At 55.0% G+C, this 20,600-nt stretch overlaps 1 protein-coding gene across 1 annotated transcript in view; it reads left to right on the top strand.

Annotated features, from left to right (window-relative positions):
- BICRA (BRD4 interacting chromatin remodeling complex associated protein) overlaps positions 1-13,678 on the top strand; it is a 30,944-nt gene extending 17,266 nt beyond the window's left edge. Inside the window, 9 exon segments of the mRNA XM_030796979.1 lie at positions 3,932-4,448; positions 4,451-4,542; positions 4,716-4,896; positions 5,183-5,292; positions 6,263-6,324; positions 8,467-8,615; positions 8,798-8,892; positions 9,140-9,242; positions 11,736-13,678. Of these exon segments, the coding sequence (XP_030652839.1) occupies positions 3,932-4,448; positions 4,451-4,542; positions 4,716-4,896; positions 5,183-5,292; positions 6,263-6,324; positions 8,467-8,615; positions 8,798-8,892; positions 9,140-9,242; positions 11,736-12,823 (2,397 nt within the window). The 3' untranslated portion in view covers positions 12,824-13,678.
- Positions 13,679-20,600: the final 6,922 nt, after the last annotated feature.

Below are 20,600 nucleotides of genomic sequence, written 5' to 3' on the forward strand. Positions count from 1 at the left end.
AGGCTGGTCTCGAACTCCTGACCTCAGGTAATCCGCCCGTCTCAGCCTCCCAAAGTGCTGGGATTACAGGCGTGAGCCACCACGCCCGGCCTACTTGTTCACCTGTTATTTCCCATGTGTGCAGGTCTGTTTACTTCCTGGAAGCCTGTTTGCTGGACTAAAGCAAATGTGCATTTATAACTTGGATAGCTACTGCTGAATTGCGTTCCTCTGGAGTTGTAGCAAATTGTGCCAGTTGAGGCCCCCAAGGGCAGTATATGCAAGCATCTTTACTAGACATAGGCTTTATTCCTAATGTGATGGGTGGTAAATGGTACCCTAGGGTGAAAAATAGTGCCCTACGGTGCGTTTTCCTGTGCATTTCTCTTATTACAAGTGAGGTTGAGTAGCTCTGAAAATACTTAAGCCTTTTGTCTTTCCTTTTCTGTGCACTGTCTGATCATATCCTTTGCCCCTTTTTCTCACCAGTTGTAATTCTTAGTGATTCCTAGAGGCTCTCTATATATGAGAGAGATGAACTTTGTACTAGGAGTTGCAAATATTTTCTCCAGTAAGTCATTTGGCATGTGACTTAATTTGTGGGTTGTGTGTGTGTGTGTGTGTGCACTTTTGATGAGAATGAAATTAAATATTTTTAATTTTTTGGTATCTTTAAGCTTTTTATGTTTAAATGACTTCAAACACATAAAAAGTTTCAGGACTAGTACAGAGAGCTCATAGGAGTTCTTTACTCCTCAACTAGGTGTATTAGTTATCTATTGCTATGCAGTAAATTGCCCTCAAAACTTAGCAGCTTCAAACAGCAAGTATTCACGTGTCTCACACAGTTTCTAAGCATCAGGAATCTGAAAGCAGCTTAGCTAGGAGGTTCTAGCTCTGGATCTCCCATGAGGTTGTAGTCATCTGAAGGTCCCACTGATCTAGAGAACCTGCTCCCACGCTCACTTGTGTGGCTGTTAGCAGGAGGCCTCAGTTGCTCCCTCAGTGGGCCTCTCCATAGGGCAGCACATGACACACAGTGGTTGGCTTCCCGCAAAGTGAGTGACCCAATAGAAACAGACTGAGAATGCTCAGGATCGGAGCTGCAGGCTCTTTATAACTAACCTTGGAAGTGTCATATAATCACTTCTGCCAAATTCTATTGGCCACAAAGACCAGCATGTGGGAGGGGACTGAACAGAAAGAGGTGAGGATTGTTGGTGGCTGCCTCCCATATCTACCCATTGTCAGCCTTTTGCTGCATCTGCCTTGACCTTAGCGTTCTCAATTCTGTGTACACTTTTTGCTGAATCAGTTGAGAGTAAGTTGCAACCATTATACCCCTTTGCCCCTTAATATTTTATTTTATTTATTTATGTATTTATTTATTTTTGAGTCTGAATCTCGCTCTGTCACCCAGTCCGGAGTGCAGTGGCATGATCTTGGCTTACTGTAGTCTCTGCCTCCCAGGTTCAAGTGATTCTCTTGCCTCAGCCTCCTGAGTAGCTGGGATTACAGGCACACACCACCACGCCCTGCTAATTTTTGTGTTTTTAGTACAGATGGGGTTTCACCATGTTGATCAGGCTGGTCTTGAACTCCTGGGCTCAAGTGATCCACCTGCCTTGGCCTCCCAAAGTGCTGGGATTACAGGCGTGAGCCACCACAGCCAGCCTACCCCTTAATATTTTAGTATAATATTTCAGCCCTGGAGAACAAGGACATTCTCTTACTTAACCATCACACTGCAAAGAAATAAAGGAGACAGCATTGACACAATACTGTTGTGAAATCCACTGTCCGTAATCCAACTTCACCAGGTGCCCAGGGATCCTGTAATGTTGTATTATTCTCCTATTTCATGTAGCATCGGAGTGCCGCTGCGTGCGGGCCACCTCCCTGAGCCCTTGGAACCTGTTGAGTGGGACAGTTCTCTTTTCCCTGACTCAGCGACGCATCTGCCATTGGCCATTTGAGTCATTTCTCCTTTTCCTCTATTGTAAATACTCCCAAAGTGGGCATCCCCATAGCAAGTACTTGAATATTCTTTTTTTTTTTTTTTTTTTGAGACGGAGTTTCACTCTTGTTGCCCAGGCTGGAGTGCAGTGGCGCGATCTCAGTTCACTACAACCTCCGCCTCCCGGGTTCAAGCAATTCTCTAGCCTCAGTCTCCTGAGTAGCTGGGATTATAGGTGCATGCTAGCATGCCCGGCTAATTATTTTTGTATTTTTAGTAGAGACGGGGTTTCATCATATTGATCAGGCTGGTCTCGAACTCTTGACCTCTAGTTATCTGCCCGCCTCAGCCTCCCAAAGTGCTGGGATTACAGGCGTGAGCCACCGTGCCCGGCCGAATATTCTTCATCATAGATTCCCAGAGGGGAATTTCCAGGTCAAAGTCATGACTCTTTCAAAGTCCCCAGACCAAGCTGCCTTCCAGGAGGCAGTCCCACCAGCTGTACACAGTGCCAAGAACTGTGCCTCTCATCTCTTCTTAGAGGTGGCAAACCTTTTGAATGACTGGATTGATGACTGATTGATTGATTGGTTGGTTTGGTTTGGTTCTTTAACTGTCAGAAGTTACTCAGGTCCCAGCTTGGAAGGGATGCTGGAAGGGCCCTGGGACTTAGAGGCCAAAGCTGGTGGTGAATCTGATGTCATGCCGAGAGGCCCGGCTCTGGAGTGTGGTGGTGCTGGCTGTCCTCGGGCAGATCTCCTGAGCCCTCTGAGCCTGAACTCAGTCAGCTTTGAGAAACGGCTCAGAAGTCACTGAGCAGTGAAAAGTCCTCAGTTCTGCCTTCCCCAGCCTGGAGAGTCTGGACCAGTTTTGGCGCCTTGGCCTCAGTTTCTTATCTGTGAAATGGGTCCAGTGTTACCACTGCCCTCAGGGCTAGAGAGAGATCACACAAATGGATGCGGGAGGCTGGCCATTCGTGTTAGATCAGCATGAGCTGTTACTAGGATGCAGATTCTGTGACAGCAAGCGTCACGGTGCCAGCCCAGTGTTGGGTACACAGCTGGTGCCCACTGGTTACACAGTGGCTGCTCTGGTTATGATTCTTTGGGAGGAGGGTCCAGAAGGGCAAGGCGCTCCGTCTGAGACATACTTTAGGCGAGGTGGCTGTGTGTGTGTGACAGAACTAGCACCAGATCGCGTGTGCTTGCAGACACAGGCTTCATCAGAGTCTGGTACGTCGTGCACACGCACGCACGCTTGTATCTGCAAGCTCACATGGCGCCCAGGTAGGCCTGCAGCCATGGCCACACAGGCACACAGAGGCAGGTGCCCAGGACGCTTAGAAGGGGGTCCAGGCCTTCCCATGCCCGCATCCAGAGGTCCACACGTAGCTGTGAACCCAGGCCTGTCTCTGTGTGGCCATCTGTATCCTCAGCAGCCCCTGTGCCGTGGCCATCAGTCCCTAGCCATGGTACACAGCATCATGCTGGTCTCTTTGCCTTGACTTGGCTGGATGGGCTGGTAGGGGCTGGCGGCTGGGACGCTGCCCTGCCCGCCCTCCTTCCCCGCTGCTGTGCTCACCGCCCGGCCCTCCTGCCTTCTGCTGGGCAGTGGATGTGGTGCCCCTGCTGCCACCGCCACCACTGCCTCTGCTTCCTCCGCTGCTGCCACCCCAACCCTGCAGGGCTCGCCTTTGTCCGGGGAACTGCGAGGGGTGGGGGGAATGGGGCAGAAGGGGGGTTGAGATCAGAGGCCAGAGAAATGTGGAGGAGTTGGGGTGGGGGACAGAGGTCGAGGGCAGGTGGAGGGGGTGTCATGGGGAATGAGAGACGAGGGAGGGAAGGGCAGCCGTGGTGGGCTCCCCTCTCAGGATTGGGGTGGGCTAGGAAGGGGGCTTCTGGCGGGGATGGCTGGGGACCCCAGTGTCTTGGGGCAACAGGAGCTACGGTTGGTTCTGACCCCCGCCCCTCCCCTCTCCCTCCCTCCCCTGCCCAGATCCCGGCAGCGGCTCCGCTGAAGGGCCCAGGCCCCTCTTCGTCCCCGTCACTACCTCACCAGGCCCCTCTAGGGGACAGCCCCCACCTGCCCTCCCCACACCCCACCCGGCCCCCTTCCCGCCCACCCTCCCGGCCCCAGAGCGTGTCCCGCCCTCCCTCAGAGCCAGCCTTGCACCCTTGCCCCCCACCCCAGGCCCCCCCAACTCTGCCTGGCATCTTTGTCATCCAAAACCAACTGGGTGTTCCCCCGCCTGCCAGCAACCCGGCCCCTACTGCCCCAGGCCCACCCCAGCCGCCTCTCCGTCCCCCATCCCAGCCGCCTGAGGGACCGCTGCCCCCAGCCCCCCACCTCCCTCCATCCTCCACCTCCCCCGCTGTGGCCTCCTCCTCTGAGACGTCCTCCAGGTTGCCAGCCCCTACGCCATCTGACTTCCAGCTCCAGTTCCCACCCAGCCAGGGGCCCCACAAGTCCCCCACCCCCCCTCCAACCCTCCACCTGGTCCCCGAGCCGACAGCACCCCCCCACCGCCTCCTCGGACCTTCCAGATGGTGAGCACCCCCTTCCCGGCGCTGCCCCAGCCGAAGGCTCTTCTCGAGAGATTTCACCAGGTAACGGGAGGCAGGGACTGCCCGCCCCATCAGCCCCATCCCATCCCACCCCCTCAGTCTGATGGGAGCCCCTCCGCCTTACGGCTCTGTGTTCCTCCCCAGCCCTGCTGCATCTGGACACCCCTACTCCTAGCCTGTGTTCCCCACCCCTCATCCACCTGTCCCCTCCTCAGGTGCCGTCCGGAATCATCCTCCAGAACAAGGCTGGGGGTGCCCCTGCCGCCCCGCAGACCTCCACCAGCCTGGGGCCCCTCACCAGCCCCACTGCTTCTGTGCTGGTCAGTGGGCAGGCCTCATCCGGGACCCCCACCGCCCCCAGCCACGCCCCCGCCCCGGCACCCATGGCCACCACAGGTAGGGGAGAGGTCGCCTACGTGCGCAGGGAGACGGGGCCTGAAGATGGGCGGGCGGGGCTGAGAGCAGGGAGAATGGGCTGGGGCTGGGCTGTGGGACTCAGCAGAGGGCATCAGCCAGAACTCAAGGGACCCAGGAAGGCCGGAGGTGGTAGGGCTGGCCCCAGATTTGAAGGGCCGGAGGGCCAGGAGGAGAGCAGTGGGGTACACGGTGGGGCTTCCGTCTGAGGAGGCAGCCTTCATGCGGTGACCACAGGCCCTGTCTCCCCCACCCCACCCACCCCCAGGCCTCCCTCCTCTGCTTCCGGCCGAGAACAAGGCTTTTGCCAGCAACCTCCCGACCCTGAATGTGGCCAAGGCCGCTTCCTCCGGGCCAGGGAAGCCCTCCGGGCTGCAGGTAAGGGGCCTCCAGAGCAGGGGTCAGGACAGGACCAGGAGTCTTCGGGAACTGGGAACTGGGGCCGGCAGGGTCAGGGAGACACAGGAAGATGGGGACAGGATGAAGCTGAGACCCTCAGGCAGCTGAGACACCACGAACAGCTGTGCAGGGACAGGAAGGGCAGAACGACACCCAGACGGGCAGCCAGAGATGAGGGAGAAACACGGAGACGGTGGGACGGAGATGGCACCAAGACGACTGGCAACAGCGTGAGGGACTGTGACTGGGGAAAGAGCAAGTGATATGGACACAGGACGGGAAGGACAGGCCTGAGACGACAAGATGTGAGCTCAGGACAGGAAAGGCGGGTTTAGAAGAGACAGACTGAGCAGATCAGGGACCGAGAATGAAAGGGTGAGAGGGTGGGGACAGCTGAGGCCAAGGCCACCTGTAAGATGTAAGACGTGGGGGAGACAGAAGACAAGGAGAGGAGCAGGTGGGAGGACCAGGACCCAAGAGGCCGGGACAGGCTCAGAGACGGAGATGCCGGAACAAAGGCTAGACGCTGAGGACAAGAGGGGAAGCCAGGAAGGGAGGCAGGGGGGCAAAACGACAGGAGCCGCATTGGGAGAGAGACTGTGTGAGGCAGGGGCACTGGGTGCTCGGTGGTGATGTGGGAAGCAGGCATCTGGCAGAGGAGGGAGGTCACACAGAGGCAGCCCTGGGCGAGGAGACGGAGGTGACCCAGGCGGAGGACACCCAGGGCTCCAGCCTGCCTGTCACCCTCTCTGTCCACTCCCCAGCCCAGCCCAGGTCTCCCCCTGGGGTTCATTGTGATGGGCAGGGGATCCTGCAGCTGGAGCCAGGCCCCCACCCGGGTGAGACACCAGTCCCCTGACCCGTCTTTATCCCAGGCTGGAGGGGAAGCGGGTCAGGGGAGGGAAGGCTTCTGGAGGCAAAGGCCTCTCACTCGCCTTTCTTCTCCCAGTATGAGAGCAAGCTGAGTGGCCTGAAGAAGCCCCCCACGCTTCAGCCCAGCAAGGAAGCCTGGTGAGTCCACACCCCATCCTTGCACGCCTGCCCTGTACCTTCCAGAGACCTGGGGGAGCCTGGGGCCACCCTCCAGAAGCAGAGTTGGGCAGGCCCAAGTGCCAAGCCCAGCTCCACCTCTTGGTAGCAATGTAGTTCCCTCATAGACCCTCAGTTTCCCCCTCTGGAAAATGGGGTGGTAATGGGGGTGACCAGAGAGTGGTGGAGGGAGGGTAGGCTGTGGCTCCACCAGGCTGGGGCTCAGGAGGGCGGCACTTTGGTCCGTCCTGTTTGTTGCTGTGCCCTCCATGTCTCCCACACGGCTGGGCAGCGTCGGTGCTGAGCCCCACTGGGTGGGTGAAGTAATGGGTGGGGGAAGTGAGTGGGTGGACATGGCTGTTGGGAGGATGATGGGGGGTGTTTGGGGATGGATGGATGGGAGTCTGGGTGGATGGATGGGTAACTGCTGGATGCCTGCCTGCCCTCTCTCCTGTCCTCCTTCCACCACTAGGGTTTTTTGTTTTGCTTTAGGGGGGTTTCTTTGAGCCAGAGTCTCACTCTGTCACCTAGGCTAGAGTGCAATGGCACAATATTGGCTCGCTGCAACCTCCGCCTCCCCGGTTCATGTGATTCTCCTGCCCCAGCCTCCCAAGTAGCTGTGACCACAGGCATCCACCACCATGCCCGGCTAATTTTTGTATTTTTAGTAGAGACGGGGTTTCACCATGTTGGCCTCAAGTAATCCACCTGCCTCGGCCTCTCAAGTTGCTGGGATTACAGGCGTGAGCCACCACACCCAGCTCACCATGAGTGTTTTTTAAAAACATATAAGTCCGGGGGACGGAGGTTGCAGTGAGTCGAGATCACGCCACTGCACTCAAGCCTGGGCAACAGAGCAAGACCCGTCCCCCAACCAAAAAAAAAAAAAATTTATATATATTGTGGAGACAAGGTCTTACTAAGTTGCCCGGGCTGGTTGGTTTTGTTTTTGTTTTGTTTTGTTTTGTTTTGTTTTGTTGTTTTGTTTTTGGAGATGAAGTCTCATTCTGTCACCCAGGCTGGAGTGCAGTGGTACAATTTCGGCTCACTGCAACCTCTGCCTCCTGGGTTCAAGTGATTCTCCTACCTCAGTCTCCCGAGTAGGTGGGATTACAGGTGCATGCCACCACACCTGCCTAATTTTTGTATTTTTAGTAGAGACAGAGTTTCATTATGTTGGCCAGGCTGGTCTTGAACTTCTGAACTCAGGTGATCTGCCCATCTCAGCCTCCCAAAGTGCTGGGAGTACAAGTGTGAGCCACCATGCCCGGCCTAGGTTGGTCTGAAACTCCTAGTCTCAAGTGATCCTCCCATCTCAGTCTCCTGAGTAGCTGGGGCTACAGGCACGTGCCACCACACTCGGCTAATTTTTTTTTTATAATTTTTGTAGAGACAGGGTCTTGCTGTGTTGCCCAGGCTGGTCTTGAACTCCTGGGCTCAGACAGTCCTTCTGCCTCGGCCTCGCAAACTGCTGGGATTGCAGGCGTGAGCCTCTGCGCCTGGCCTAGGAGTGTGAATTAACTCCCCACTCAGTGTCCAGGCCTGAGCCCCATGTTGGGAACACAGGAGTAAGTGACACAAAGTCCCAGCCCCCACAGTGCAGAGAGCCTGCTGGTTTTTAGCCAAGGGTGGATTTGGGCCTGCCTGGTGGGGGAGACAGTCACACGGCCAATAGGCATAACCCACTGTAACATGGGCTACAAAAGCGGCCGCTGAGAAGACAGGATCCAGCCTCCCTCCCTCCTTCCCGAAGGCTGCACTTAGGAAGAGGCAGGGTGGAGCCACACTGGCCCCAGGTGGCAGGAGGCAGAATAGCAGCTTCCAGGCTCTGGCCTCACTCCCGCTCTTATGTGCTTTGGGGAGGAGTGACTTCACTTCACTTTCTCGACCTCACCTTGCCCTTCTGTAAAATGGGGATAGCGATAGCACCGCTTTGGTTGGCCCCAGGGACTCAGTGAGACGGAACAAGCACGTTCAGTACATGCGAACACCACTGCCCAAGTATTCCTCTTCCCTCTGTTGTGTTCAGTTGCGGCCTGGGGCTGAGGGTTCAGGGACTTCCCCTGGCCCTCACCCTTCCCCCCACCCTCTGCTATGTGTGGTCTCTCCCCTTTCCACCCGCAGTTTCCTGGAGCATTTGCACAAACACCAGGGCTCCGTCCTGCACCCCGACTACAAGACGGCCTTCCCCTCCTTTGAGGACGCCCTGCATCGCCTCCTGCCCTACCATGTCTATCAGGGCGCCCTCCCCTCCCCCAATGACTACCACAAAGGTGAGGCCTCCCCAGGACACGGCCCTCTATGTCCCCGGGGACCCCAGCCGGTGGGGCGGGGCGCCGCCAGCGTGGAGTCGCAGGTGCACGCTGCGCTATGCTGACCCTGCCCCGCCCTCCTTCCTGCGCATCCGTGGCCGCCCCCAACATCTCCACCCTTGCCTCTCTTCCCTTCCTTGCAGTGGACGAGGAGTTTGAGACGGTCTCCACGCAGCTGCTGAAACGCACCCAGGCCATGCTCAATAAATATCGGCTGCTGCTCCTGGAGGAGTCCCGGGTAGGGTCAGAGTCGCCTCCCTCGCCTCTGGGCTCCTCCCCGCTGGGACGCTGCCCCTTCCCCTCGCCCGCTTTGGGCAAGGTGGAGTCTCCCGCCCCTACTAGCCCCGGGAGGGAGGTTGGGAGGGAGGCGGGAGCTCCGATCACAAGGAGGACAGTTTGGACCCTGCACGCATGGTCCCTGTCACTCGCGCCCCTTCCCCCTTCTTGCTGGTTCACTCACCTGTCTTCTCTTTCCCCTACCCCAGAGGGTGAGCCCCTCAGCGGAGATGGTAATGATCGACCGAATGTTCATTCAGGAGGAGAAGACCACCCTTGCCTTGGATAAACAGCTGGCCAAGGAGAAGCCGGGTGAGAGGGGGGAGTGAGAGGGGAGGGGAGGGAGAGGTGCCCCCACCCCACCTGGGCGGAAGAATTAGATTCAGGGTCGGGAGTGGGTGTGTGGCCGTACCTCACTCCACCACTAGGAGGCACCCCAGCCCCACCTTCCTACTGCGGCTGGGCCTCCCCTGACCTCCCGTATCCCAGACCAGAGAGCCCACATCCATCTTCCTCCATCCCTGTGTGTCCCTTTCACGAACTCCGCCACCCTAGGATGGGGGGGGAGTATTCTGCCACCCCCGTGGGACAGAAAACAGGAGAGCAGGCGCCCAGGTTGCAAAATATATAGGGTAACGCCCACTCTTGGGTGCCAGTCCTTTGCTCGGGGACCCAAGAGTGAGCACCTCCTTAAGTGTTGCACCTTAGGCGGCTCGCTGGCCTCACTCTAGTCTCCTGTCTGCAGGAAACGGTACAGGCAGATCCCAGCTGCCAGAGTTTCTAGAATATTCCCTTAGCCTTTGCCCGCATTCCAACTCCAGGGCTTCCCTGGATAAAAACATGGTCCCTGCTTTGTGCTGCCAGGCCCAGGCTTTTCACCTCGAGCTCTGTACCTTAATTTTGAAAAAGTAGTCATTGGTACTTAAATGGGTGCAAAGGGGTGGCCATAGTGAAGGAGGGGCCAGGAGCGAGTCTGAAGTCTCTAGGGTAGGAGAGGAAGGGTAGTTCCATGGTTAGGGGCTCAATGCTGGAGTCTTGGTTTAAATCCTGGCTCTGCCACTTACTGACTGTGTGACCTTGGGCAAGTTACTGACCTTCTCTGTGTCTCCGTATTCTCATTTTGTAAAGTGGGGGTTATGATGATCAGTTTACAATCCCTTATCTGACACTCTTGGGGCCTGATATGTTCTGTAATCTTTTTGCTTTTAGAAAGGTGATGAGCTACCTCAATGCTGTCTTCTGATTTACCCCTAGTGGGTTTGAGGAAGCACTCTGTGATCAAACACACTAGTGTTTCTGGAGTGAAATCGATGGGTATCCAGAGTAGTTGGGATAAATTAAGACCATAGGGCTGGGCGTGGTGGCACACGCCTGTAATCCCAGCACTTTGGGAGGCCGAGGCAGGTGGATCACAAGGTCAGGAGTTCAAGACCAGCCTGACCAAGATGGTGAAACCCCATCTCTACTAAAAATACAAAAAAATTAGCCTGGCCTGGTGGTGGGCGCCTGTAATCCCAGCCACTCAGGAGGCTGAGGCAGAGAATTGCTTGAACCCGGGAGGCGGAGGTTGCAGTGAGCCGAGATCGCGCCACTACACTCCAGCCTGGGCGACAGAGCGAGACTCGTCTCAAAAAAAAAAAAAAATCAAGACCATAAATAACCTCACGTAGCCAGCTGCGGTGGCTCACACCTGTAATCCCAGCACTTTGGGAGGCTGAGGCGGGCGGATCACCTGAGGTCAGGAGTGCGAGACCAGCCTGGGCAACATGGCAAAACCCTGTCTCTACTAAAAATACAAAAAGTAGCCAGGCATGGTGTCTGGCACCTATAATCCCAGCTACTTCGGAGGCTGAGGCAGGAGAATCGCTTGAACCCAGGAGGCGGAGGTTGCAGTGAGGTGAGATGGCGCCACTGCACTCCAGCCTGGGCAACAGAGTGAGACTCTGTCTCAAAGAAACACACAAACACACACACAAAAAACCTCATGTCATTTCAGACCAGACTTTGAAATTAGATACCTCCTTACCCCCATTTTTAAAAAGTTATGTATATAATTAGAGCAGTGCTGTCTAATAGAACTTCATATGGCCAGGCACAGTGGCTCACGCCTGTAATCCCAGCACTTTGGGAGGCCGAGGCGGGCGGATCACGAGGTCAGGAGATCGAGACCATCCTGGCTAACATGGTGAAACCCCATCTCTACTAAAAATACAAAAAATTAGCCGGGCGTGGTGGCGGGCGCCTGTAGTCCCAGCTACTCGGGAGGCTGAGGCAGGAGAATGGCGTGAACCCGGGAGGTGGAGCTTGCAGTGAGCAGAGATCGCGCCACTGTACTCCAGCCTGGGTGACAAAGCGAGACTCCGTCTCAAAAAAAAAAAAAAAAAAAAAATACAATAGAACTTCATATGATTTATTTATTTGTTTGCTTGTTTGTTTATAGAGACAGGGGTCTCACTACTGTGCCCAGGCAGGTCTCAAACTCCTGGGCTCAAGCGATCCCCCTGCCTTGGCCTCCCAAAGTGCTGGGCTTACAGGCTTGAGCCTTGTTTTACATTCTCTTAATTTACTTATGTCTGAATGAGCCCCAGGTGGCTTGTGGCCGCTGTGCCAGACACAGTGGTTTAGAGTTGGGGGAATTTGGGCTTTGCTGAAGAGGGTCTCACCCAGCCTGTCCTGAGGATTGAAGGGTGCAGGGTGCAGTCTGGTGCCTGGCAGGTAGTAGGTGCTCCCTGCACACAGCTCCTCCCAGCTTGGTCGGGGGGCCTCATCCTAACTCCGTGGGTTTTTTTTGCCCGGATTCTGCAGACGAGTACGTGTCTTCCTCCCGCTCGCTCGGCCTCCCCATCGCAGCCTCTTCCGAGGGTCATCGGCTCCCCGGCCACGGACCCCCGTCGTCTTCAGCTCCCGGGGCCTCCGCCCAGCCCCCTCCACACCTGCCCACCAAGCTTGTGATCCGGCACGGCGGGGCAGGCGGCTCCCCTTCGGTCACCTGGGCCCGGGCGTCCTCCTCCCTGTCCTCCTCCTCCTCCTCCTCTGCCGCCTCCTCCTTGGACGCCGACGAGGACGGCCCCATGCCCTCCCGCAACCGCCCGCCCATCAAGACCTACGAGGCCCGGAGCCGCATCGGGCTCAAGCTCAAGATCAAGCAGGAAGCCGGGCTCAGCAAGGTCGTGCACAACACGGCCCTGGACCCCGTGCACCAGCCCCCGCCACCCCCCGCCGCCCTCAAGGTGGCCGAGCCCCCGCCACGGCCGCCACCGCCGCCACCGCCGCCCACGGGCCAGATGAACGGCACGGTGGACCACCCGCCGCCTGCCACCCCCGAGCGCAAGCCCCTGGGCACCGCCCCGCACTGCCCGCGCCTGCCACTGCGCAAGACCTACCGTGAGAACGTGGGGGGCCCTGGCGCGCCAGAGGGGACGCCCGCGGGCAGGGCACGGGGAGGCAGCCCGGCGCCGCTGCCCGCCAAAGTGGACGAGGCCACCAGCGGGCTCATCCGCGAGCTGGCGGCCGTGGAGGACGAGCTGTACCAGCGTATGCTGAAGGGCGCCCCGCCAGAGCCCGCAGCCAGCGCCGCCCAAGGCACCGGGGACCCCGACTGGGAGGCGCCCGGGTTGACCCCTGCCAAGCGGCGCAAGTCCGAGTCGCCCGACGTGGACCAGGCCAGCTTCTCCAGCGACAGCCCGCAGGATGACACGCTCACCGAGCACCTACAGAGCGCCATCGACAGCATCCTGAACCTGCAGCAGGCCCCCGGCCGGACGCCCGCGCCCTCGTACCCCCACGCTGCCCCGGCCGGCACCCCCGCCTCCCCGCCACCCCTGCACAGGCCCGAGGCCTACCCGCCCTCCAGTCACAACGGCGGCCTTGGTGCCAGGACGTTGACCAGATAACACCGGGCCGCCTCCCCTTCCCCGTCCCCTCCTCCCGCAGACGCCGGGACAGCCGGGTGTCTGCCCTCAGCCTCCTGGGAACTCGAGCCGGGGATCCCCTGACGGTTTTTCTTGCCTAAGTTATTTGAGTCACAAAGGCCTCCTTCCCTGCCGCCTGCTTCAGCTGGGTTGCTGGGGGGTGGGCGTGGATTTAGGGGAGGGGGCTGTGATGTAAAACGTCTCCCCTTCCAAAGGAGGGGCAAAGTGTTGTGTCAGTTCCTGTTTCTTCCGATTTCCTGGCACACTACCCCTCTGTCCGGGGGACACGCGCGTGTGTTTGCCAGGGATGGGGCCACCAGGTTGATGCCAACGCTCCGGGTGCCTGTCTTGTCCGTGTGGCTTCTCAGATAGTGGAGGGTGCTGGGAGCTGGCAGGGTCCTTCCAGACAGTCTCAGCCTCTCTCCACCGCCCCCAACAGGCTGTCAAAACCAGAGAGGGGTTGGGGGAGCCAGCCTCCCAGCGTGCTGTGCCCACAGGCACCCGTGTGACATCCGCACGTCCAGCTCCGTGACCTGTGTCTGTGTGTGCGTGCAAGTGAGGGAGAGATTTTGAACGCCCACCCCTCGACTTTGAAATCTGAGCAAAACAAGAAACTGGGGTCTTCCTCTCCCCCGAACCCCTCCCCAGCTAGTCTTCCCTCTGTTCTTCCTGCCTCCAGCTGTCCGCGCCAGATTTTGAAATCTCGGAGACAAAACTAGTACTGTAAGATAAATTTTTTTGTACTGTATTTATTGTGTATAACGATTTTTTTAAAGGAGAATTCTGTACATTTAGAACTCTTGTAAATTAAAAACTGATCCTTTTTTTAAAACTGTACTCATGCCCCCTTGGCCCATTGCTTTTGGGTGTTTGAGGGTGGGAGAGTGTTTGGATCTGGGGTCGTGAGGCCTTCTTCCGCATGCATTTGTTGAGCACCTGCTGAGTACCAGGCCCCGTTCTAGGCTCAGGGGGTTCAACATGAGCAAGGCAGACAAGAATCCCTGCTAAGCCGGTAAGCTGACTTGTTAGTGGGGAAGGCAGGTGGTAAACAGCTAAGCCAGATCAAGCCAATTCTTATTTCTGGTAAGGTTCTATGATCTCTGCATACACTCTGAGAATTAGTGAATACTGAGCCATTGCCCCCAGGGAGACAGGGCTAGGTTTCTAAGGGCCTCTGATCACCACAGTTCGGTCAATACATCACCTTAGTTTACGTGTGTTGCTGTTTAAAAACACTACTTTACGTATTTTTGAGACGGGCTCACTCTGTCACCCAGGCTGGAGTGCACTGGCACGATGGTGGCTCACTGCAGCCTTGATCTCCCAGGCTCAAGAGATCCTCCCGCCTCAGCCTCCCGAGTAACTGGGATTATAGGCGCACCACCACGCCTAGCTATTTTTCTTTTATTTTTTTTGTAGTGATGGGATCTCACTATGTTGCCCAGGCTGGTCTGGAACTCCATGGCTCAAGTGATCCTCTGGCCTTGGCCTCTCAAAGCGCTGGGAATACAGACGTGAGCCACCACACCCAGCCCTAAAGATACCTTATTTAATTTATATTGTTGATTCATTCACATCGAAGTCATGCCAACAGCACTATAACTGGAACCTGGAGGAAGCTTATCTCACACGTGTATTTTATCTTTTCTCCAAAGGCACATCACAGCTTCTTGTGCTTTAAGGTCATTAGACCGCACTTCAGCTGTACGCTTGGGCCCATTTTAAACAATGAATCACCAACAAAAAACACAAAAATATGAAAAGTGTGGGACTAGATAAACCAAGAAAAGGATGCGTGTTTATGGTACGAGAGCCAAAACGAGGGCAGAATGTCGCCTTATTCAACCTCAGCTGGGAACGTGTGTTGGGCAACTTGATATTTTGCTGCCCTGTGTGTGTTGAGAGTCTTGACTTGGGGGTTACAAAGAACTTCTGATGAGCAGATAAATGTACAAATACGGTATTTGCAAATAGTGAGGGTCCACTGTAAATGTGTACAGTGTCAGATGCCCATACAAAGAAAAATCAGGCCGGGCACAGTGGCTCACACCTGTAATCCCAGCACTTTGGGAGGCCAAGTCGAGTGGGTCACCTGAGGTCAGGAGTTCGAGACCAGCCTGGCCAACATAGTGAAACCCCATCTCTACTAAAAAAAAAAAAAAAAAATTAGCTGGCATGGTGGCACACGCCTGTAGTCCCAACTACTTGGGAGGCTGAGGCAGGAGAATCGCCTGAACCCAGGAGATGGAGGTTGCAGTGAGCCGAGATTGTGCCACTCCAGCCTGGGTGACAGAGTGAGACTCTATCCCCCCACCAAAAAAAAAGAAGAAAAAAAAAATCATGCTAGGTGTATTAGTTCCCTCAAGCTGCTATAACAAAATGCCCCAAACAGGGCAGCTTAAAACAACAGATATTTATTCTCCCATAGCCCTAGAGGCTTGAAGTCTGAAAACAAGGTGGCATCAGGGCCATGCCCCCTCCAGAGGTGCTAGGGAAGGGTCCTTTCTTGCCTCTGCCAGTTTCCGGTGGCCCCAGATGCTCCTTGGCTTGTGGCTGAATCAGTCCAATCTCCGGCTGACTTCCCACTGTATCTCTTCTCTTCTAAGGGCATCAGCCATATTGGATTTTTGCCCGTCCCACCAGTATGCCCTTGTCATAACTTAATCATATCTGCAAAGATCCTGATTCCTTTTTTTTTTCTTCTAGCTTTCTTTTCTTTTTCTTTTTCTTTTTTTGAGATGGATGTCTTGCTCTGTCGCCCAGGCTGGAGTGCAGTGGCGCGATCTCAGCTCGCTGCAATCTCTGCCTCCAGGATTTAAGTGATTCTCCTGCCTCAGCCTCCCGAGTAGTTGGGACTACAAGCATGTGCCACCATGTCCAGCTAATTTTTTGTATTTTTAGTAGAGATGGGGTTTCACTGTGTTAGCCAGGATGGTCTCCATCTCCTGATTGCATGATCCACCCGCCTCAGCCTCCCAAAGTGCTGGTATTACAGGCGTGAGCCACCGCGCCCAGCCCTTCTAGCTTTCTTCAGATCAGAGACCCTGATTCCAAATAAAATTACATTCACAGGCACTAGGGTTAGGACATCAGCATGTATTTTGAGAGGACAGAACAACTCAATCCGTAATGCAGGGTAAGGAGGTGGGTGTCACAGGTGAGTGACAATTATCTGGGCTGGTGGTGTGGGGGTAAGAGAATTTACCAAGACAGTTGTAGGTACAAGAAAAAAAAAAGCCGGGTGCAGTGGCTTATGCCTGTAATCCCAGTACTTTGGGAGGCCGAGGTGGGCGGATCACAAGGTCAGGAGATCGAGACCATCCTGGCTAACACGGTGAAACCCCGTCTCTACAAAAAAATACAAAAAAATTAGCCGGGCATGGTGGCGGGCATCTGTAGTCCCAGCTACGAGGGAGGCTGAGGCAGGAGAATGGCGTGAACCCAGGAGGCGGAGCTTGCAGTGAGCCGAGGTCGCATCACTGCACTCCAGCCTGGGCGACAGAGCAAGACTCCGTCCCAACAACAACAACAACAACAAAAAGCAGATTTATGGGCTCACGCCTGTAATCCCAACTCTTTGGGAGGTGGACAGATCACTTGAGGTCAGGAGTTCAAGACCAGCCTGACTAACATAGTGAAACCCCATCTCTACAAAAAATATAAAAATTGGCCAGGTGCAGTGGCTCACGCCTGTAATCCCAGCACTTTGGGAGGCTGAGGTGGGTAAATGACCTTCGGTCAGGAGCTTGAGACCAGCCTGGCCAACTTGGCAAAACCCTGCCTCTATTAAAAAATACAAAAATTAGCCAGGCGTGGTGGCGGGCACCTGTAATCCCAGCTACTCAGGAGGCTGAGGCAGGAGAATCACTTGAACCCAGGAGGCAGAGGTTGCAGTGAGTTGAGATCACGTCATTGCACTCCAGCCTGGGCAACAAGAGTGAAACTCCATCGAAAATAAATAAATAAATAAAAATACGAAAATTAGCTGGGTGTGGTGGTGCACACCTGTAGTCTCAGCTATTGGGAGCTGGGAGGATCACTTGAGCCCAGGAGGCAGAGGTTGCAGTGAACCAAGACTGCACCACTGCACTCTAGCCTGGGCAACAGAGTGAGACTCCATCAAAAAAAAAAAGGCAGATTTATGAAATAAAGTAGGAAAATATATTGCAAGGTTGCAATGGGCACCACAGCCAGGGAGAAGCTGACTGCAAGGAAACAAAGGCTTGCTAGGGGTTGTATAGGATGGAGTTGGTTTTTTCGTTTGTTTTTTAGATAGAGTCTCGCTTTGTCACCCAGGCTGGAGTGCAGTGACATGATCTCAGCTCACTGCAAACTCCGCCTCTCGGGTTCAAGCAATTCTCCTGCCTCAGCCTCCTGAGTAGCTGGGATTACAGGCACCCACCACCATGCCCAGCTAATTTTTGTATTTTTAGTAGAGACAGGGTTTCACCATGTTGGCCAGGCTGGTCTTGAACTACTGACCTCAAGTGATCCGTCTGCCTCTGCCTCCCAAAGTGCTGGGATTACAGGCGTGAGCCACTGCACCCGGCGTATAGGATAGAGTTCATGCTGTGTGCCGAAGAGGGCTTTGTGCAGTACTGATAATGCCAGGGTTACAGTGAGCTCACTTGCAGGTGTCTGGTGATACTTGGGTGCAGGAAGATTGAGTTATTTGTACAAGAGGGCTGTCCTGGACAGTAAAGAAAGGCAGACCTGTAACTTAGCTGCTTTATCTTTTTGCTTTCCTGCGTTCTCAGCAGCCTGACTCTCCCTAATTAGGACTCTGCAAGTGGGCAAGGCAGCTGTCAGGCCCTAGTATGCCTTTGTGTGAACTAGAAAAGGGCACCCCTCTCAGCCTGGGCCCAGAATTTGAAGAGCAGAGTGTGAGCTGGGCTCCAGTCCCCTCTCACCCATTCAGTGAGTGCCTTGTGCAGTGAACAACCTGCCCAGCTGCACATCAGGGCCCTCGGGATCAGGTGGGAAGGGAAGGATTCTTTGAGGAGGTGATATTTGAGCAGAGACATGCAGGAAAAGAGGGAGGAAGCCAGAGGAGATCTCTCAGGGAAGAGCATCCAAGGCAGAGGGAACCGCCAGTGCAAAGGCCCTGTGGCAGGAGCCTGCCTGGAGTGTCGAGGAACAGCGAAAAAGCCAATGCGGCTGCAGCCCATAAGTGATGGGGAGAGGTCTGGAGGTGAGGTCTGAGAGGGAACAAAGGGCACCTCATCGTCTGTGACCGTGTCCTCCATGGGGATGAGTGCGCTATTACACTGAGTGAGACGGGAGCTTCAGGAGGGCCCTGAGCGGACTTAGGTTCACCAGCACCCTCTGGTGGCTGTTTGGGGGAATAGACGAGGGGCAAGCGCGGAAACCAAGTGCAGCAAGGAGGCGACTGCTGTGAGTCCAGGTGGGTGGTGGTGGCGACTGGACCGGAGTAATGCACCCTGTTTCTCTGCAGGCCCCTGGAAATGTTTTGTTTATCTTTTTGGTTGTTTTTAAGACACAGGGTCTTGGCCCAGCACAGTGGCTTGCTCCTGTAATCCCAGCACTTTGGGAGGCAGAGGCAGGTGGATCACCTAAGGTCAGAAGTTCGAGACTAGCCTGGCCAAAATGTCGAAATCCGATCTTTAAAAAAAAAAAAAAAAAAAAAAAAATTTTGCTGGGTGTGGTGGTGTGCGTCTGTGGTCCCAGCTACGGGGGAGGCTGAGATGAGAGGATTGCTTGAGCCCAGGAGATGGAGGTTGCAGTGAGCTGAGATTGCGCCACTGCTTGCATTTCAGCCTGGGTGATACAGCCAGACCTTGTCTTAAAGAGAGAGAGAGAGAGAGAGAGAGACAGAGAGAGAGAGAGAGAAAGAGAGAATATCTCACTGGGTCACCCAGGCTGGAGTGCAGTGGTGCAATCACAGCTCACTAACGCCTCCAACTCCTGGGCTCAAAGGATCCTCCTGCCACAGCCTCCTGAGTAGGTGCATACCACCTCGCCTGGCTAATTTTTATTGTTTTATTTTTATTTTTTGTAGAGACAGGGGTCTCACTGGCCTATAGCAGTCCTCCCGCATCAGCCTCCCAAAGCGGTGGAATTACAGGCGTGAGCCATGGCAATGGGCCCCCTGGGGTTGTGCGTGGGTGGGAAGCTGATATCTGGGCTCTCAGAGGGATGGACCATCCCCTTTCCTAGCTCTAGAACTACTCCCTCCACGTGTGAAATAAAGCACTATAGGAAAACAGCTGTTTCTTTCAAAAAAATTAATTTTTTTTTTGAGATGGAGTCTCACTCTGTTGCCCAGGTTGGAGTGCAGTGGCGCAATCTTGGCTCACTGCAACCTCCACTTCCTGGGTTCAAGCCATTCTCCTGCCTCAGCCTCCCAAGTAGCTGGAATTACAGGCATGCGCCACCATGCCTGATTAAATTTTTTGTATTGTTGGTAGAGACAGGGTTTCACCATATTGCCCAGGCTGGTCTTGAACTCCTGGGCTCAAGTGATCCACCTTCCTTGGCCTCCCAAAGTGCTGGGATTACAAGTGTGAGCCACTGCGCCCGGCCTAAATGGCCGTTTCTTAACATCCTTGGATCACAAAACTCTCAGAGAGACTCTCCTGAAAGACCCCTCCTGATTACTTACAAGGACTCACCCACAATTTCCATGGGCTCTGGGACTCGATTCTGGAAGGCTGACTGCCTGCAAGCAGAGTGGAAGAACAACGGTCACTAACCTTTACTAAACAGGGCACCACGTGGGTTAGCATATTTGGTCCTCACAGCGGCCCCAGCGTGGGAACTAATAGGCCCAGCTTGCAGGTGAGGAAACTGAGGCCTGAAAGATGTAGTACACGGCAGACTGGGCTGTGAACCAACCTACCTCAATGCATTCATTAGAGAGAGCTGGCTGTGGGGCCAGTGAGAGTTGAGTGTATACAGTCGCTGAAAATATCCACAACTGGGCTGGGCGCGGTAGCTCATGCCTATAATCCTAGCACTTTGGGAGGCCAAGGCAGGTGAATTGCCTGAGGTCAGGAGTTCGAGACCAGCCTGGGCAACATGGTGAAACCCCGTCTCCACTAAAAAATACAAAAATTTAGCCAGGCTTGGTGGTGGGCACCTGTGGTCCCTGCTAGTGGGGAGGCTGAGGCAGGAGAATCGCTTGAACCTGGGAGGCAGAGGTTGCAGGGAGCTGAGATCGCACCATTGCACTCCAGCCTGGGAAAGAGAGGGAGACTCTGTTTCCAAAAAAAAAAAGAAAAAAGAAAAAAAAATCCACAACTGCAAACCAATGAACGCATCAGTCATTCCTCTGGGTGCTGGGGACCCAGGTCCTGCTGATGACACTGTGCTTTGCTGCTAACATTTGTGGCTGACAGAAACTCTGAATTTCAATGAAAACTCCAGATGTCTTTTTACCCCCGCATCTAAGTTCACAGCTCCTCCGGATGTTTTTTTTTTTTTTTTTTTGAGATGGAGTCTCGCTCTGTCACCCAGGCTGGAGTGCAATGGCATGATCTCGGCTCACTGCAAGGTCCGCCTTCTGGGTTCACACCATTCTCCTGCCTCAGCCTCCTTCTGGGTTCATGCCATTCTCCTGCCTCAGCCTCCCGAGTGGCTGGGACTATAGGCGCCCGCCACCACGCCCAGCTAATTTTTTTGTATTGTTAGTAGAGACGGGGTTTCACCCTGTTAGCCAGGATGGTCTCGATCTCCTGACCTTGTGATCTGCCCACCTCAGCCTCCCAAAGTGCGGGAATTACAGGTGTGAGCCACCGCG

This window comes from Nomascus leucogenys, chromosome 17, assembly GCF_006542625.1.
Source record: "Nomascus leucogenys isolate Asia chromosome 17, Asia_NLE_v1, whole genome shotgun sequence".
In the NCBI taxonomy this organism is placed as follows: Eukaryota; Metazoa; Chordata; class Mammalia; order Primates; family Hylobatidae; genus Nomascus; species Nomascus leucogenys.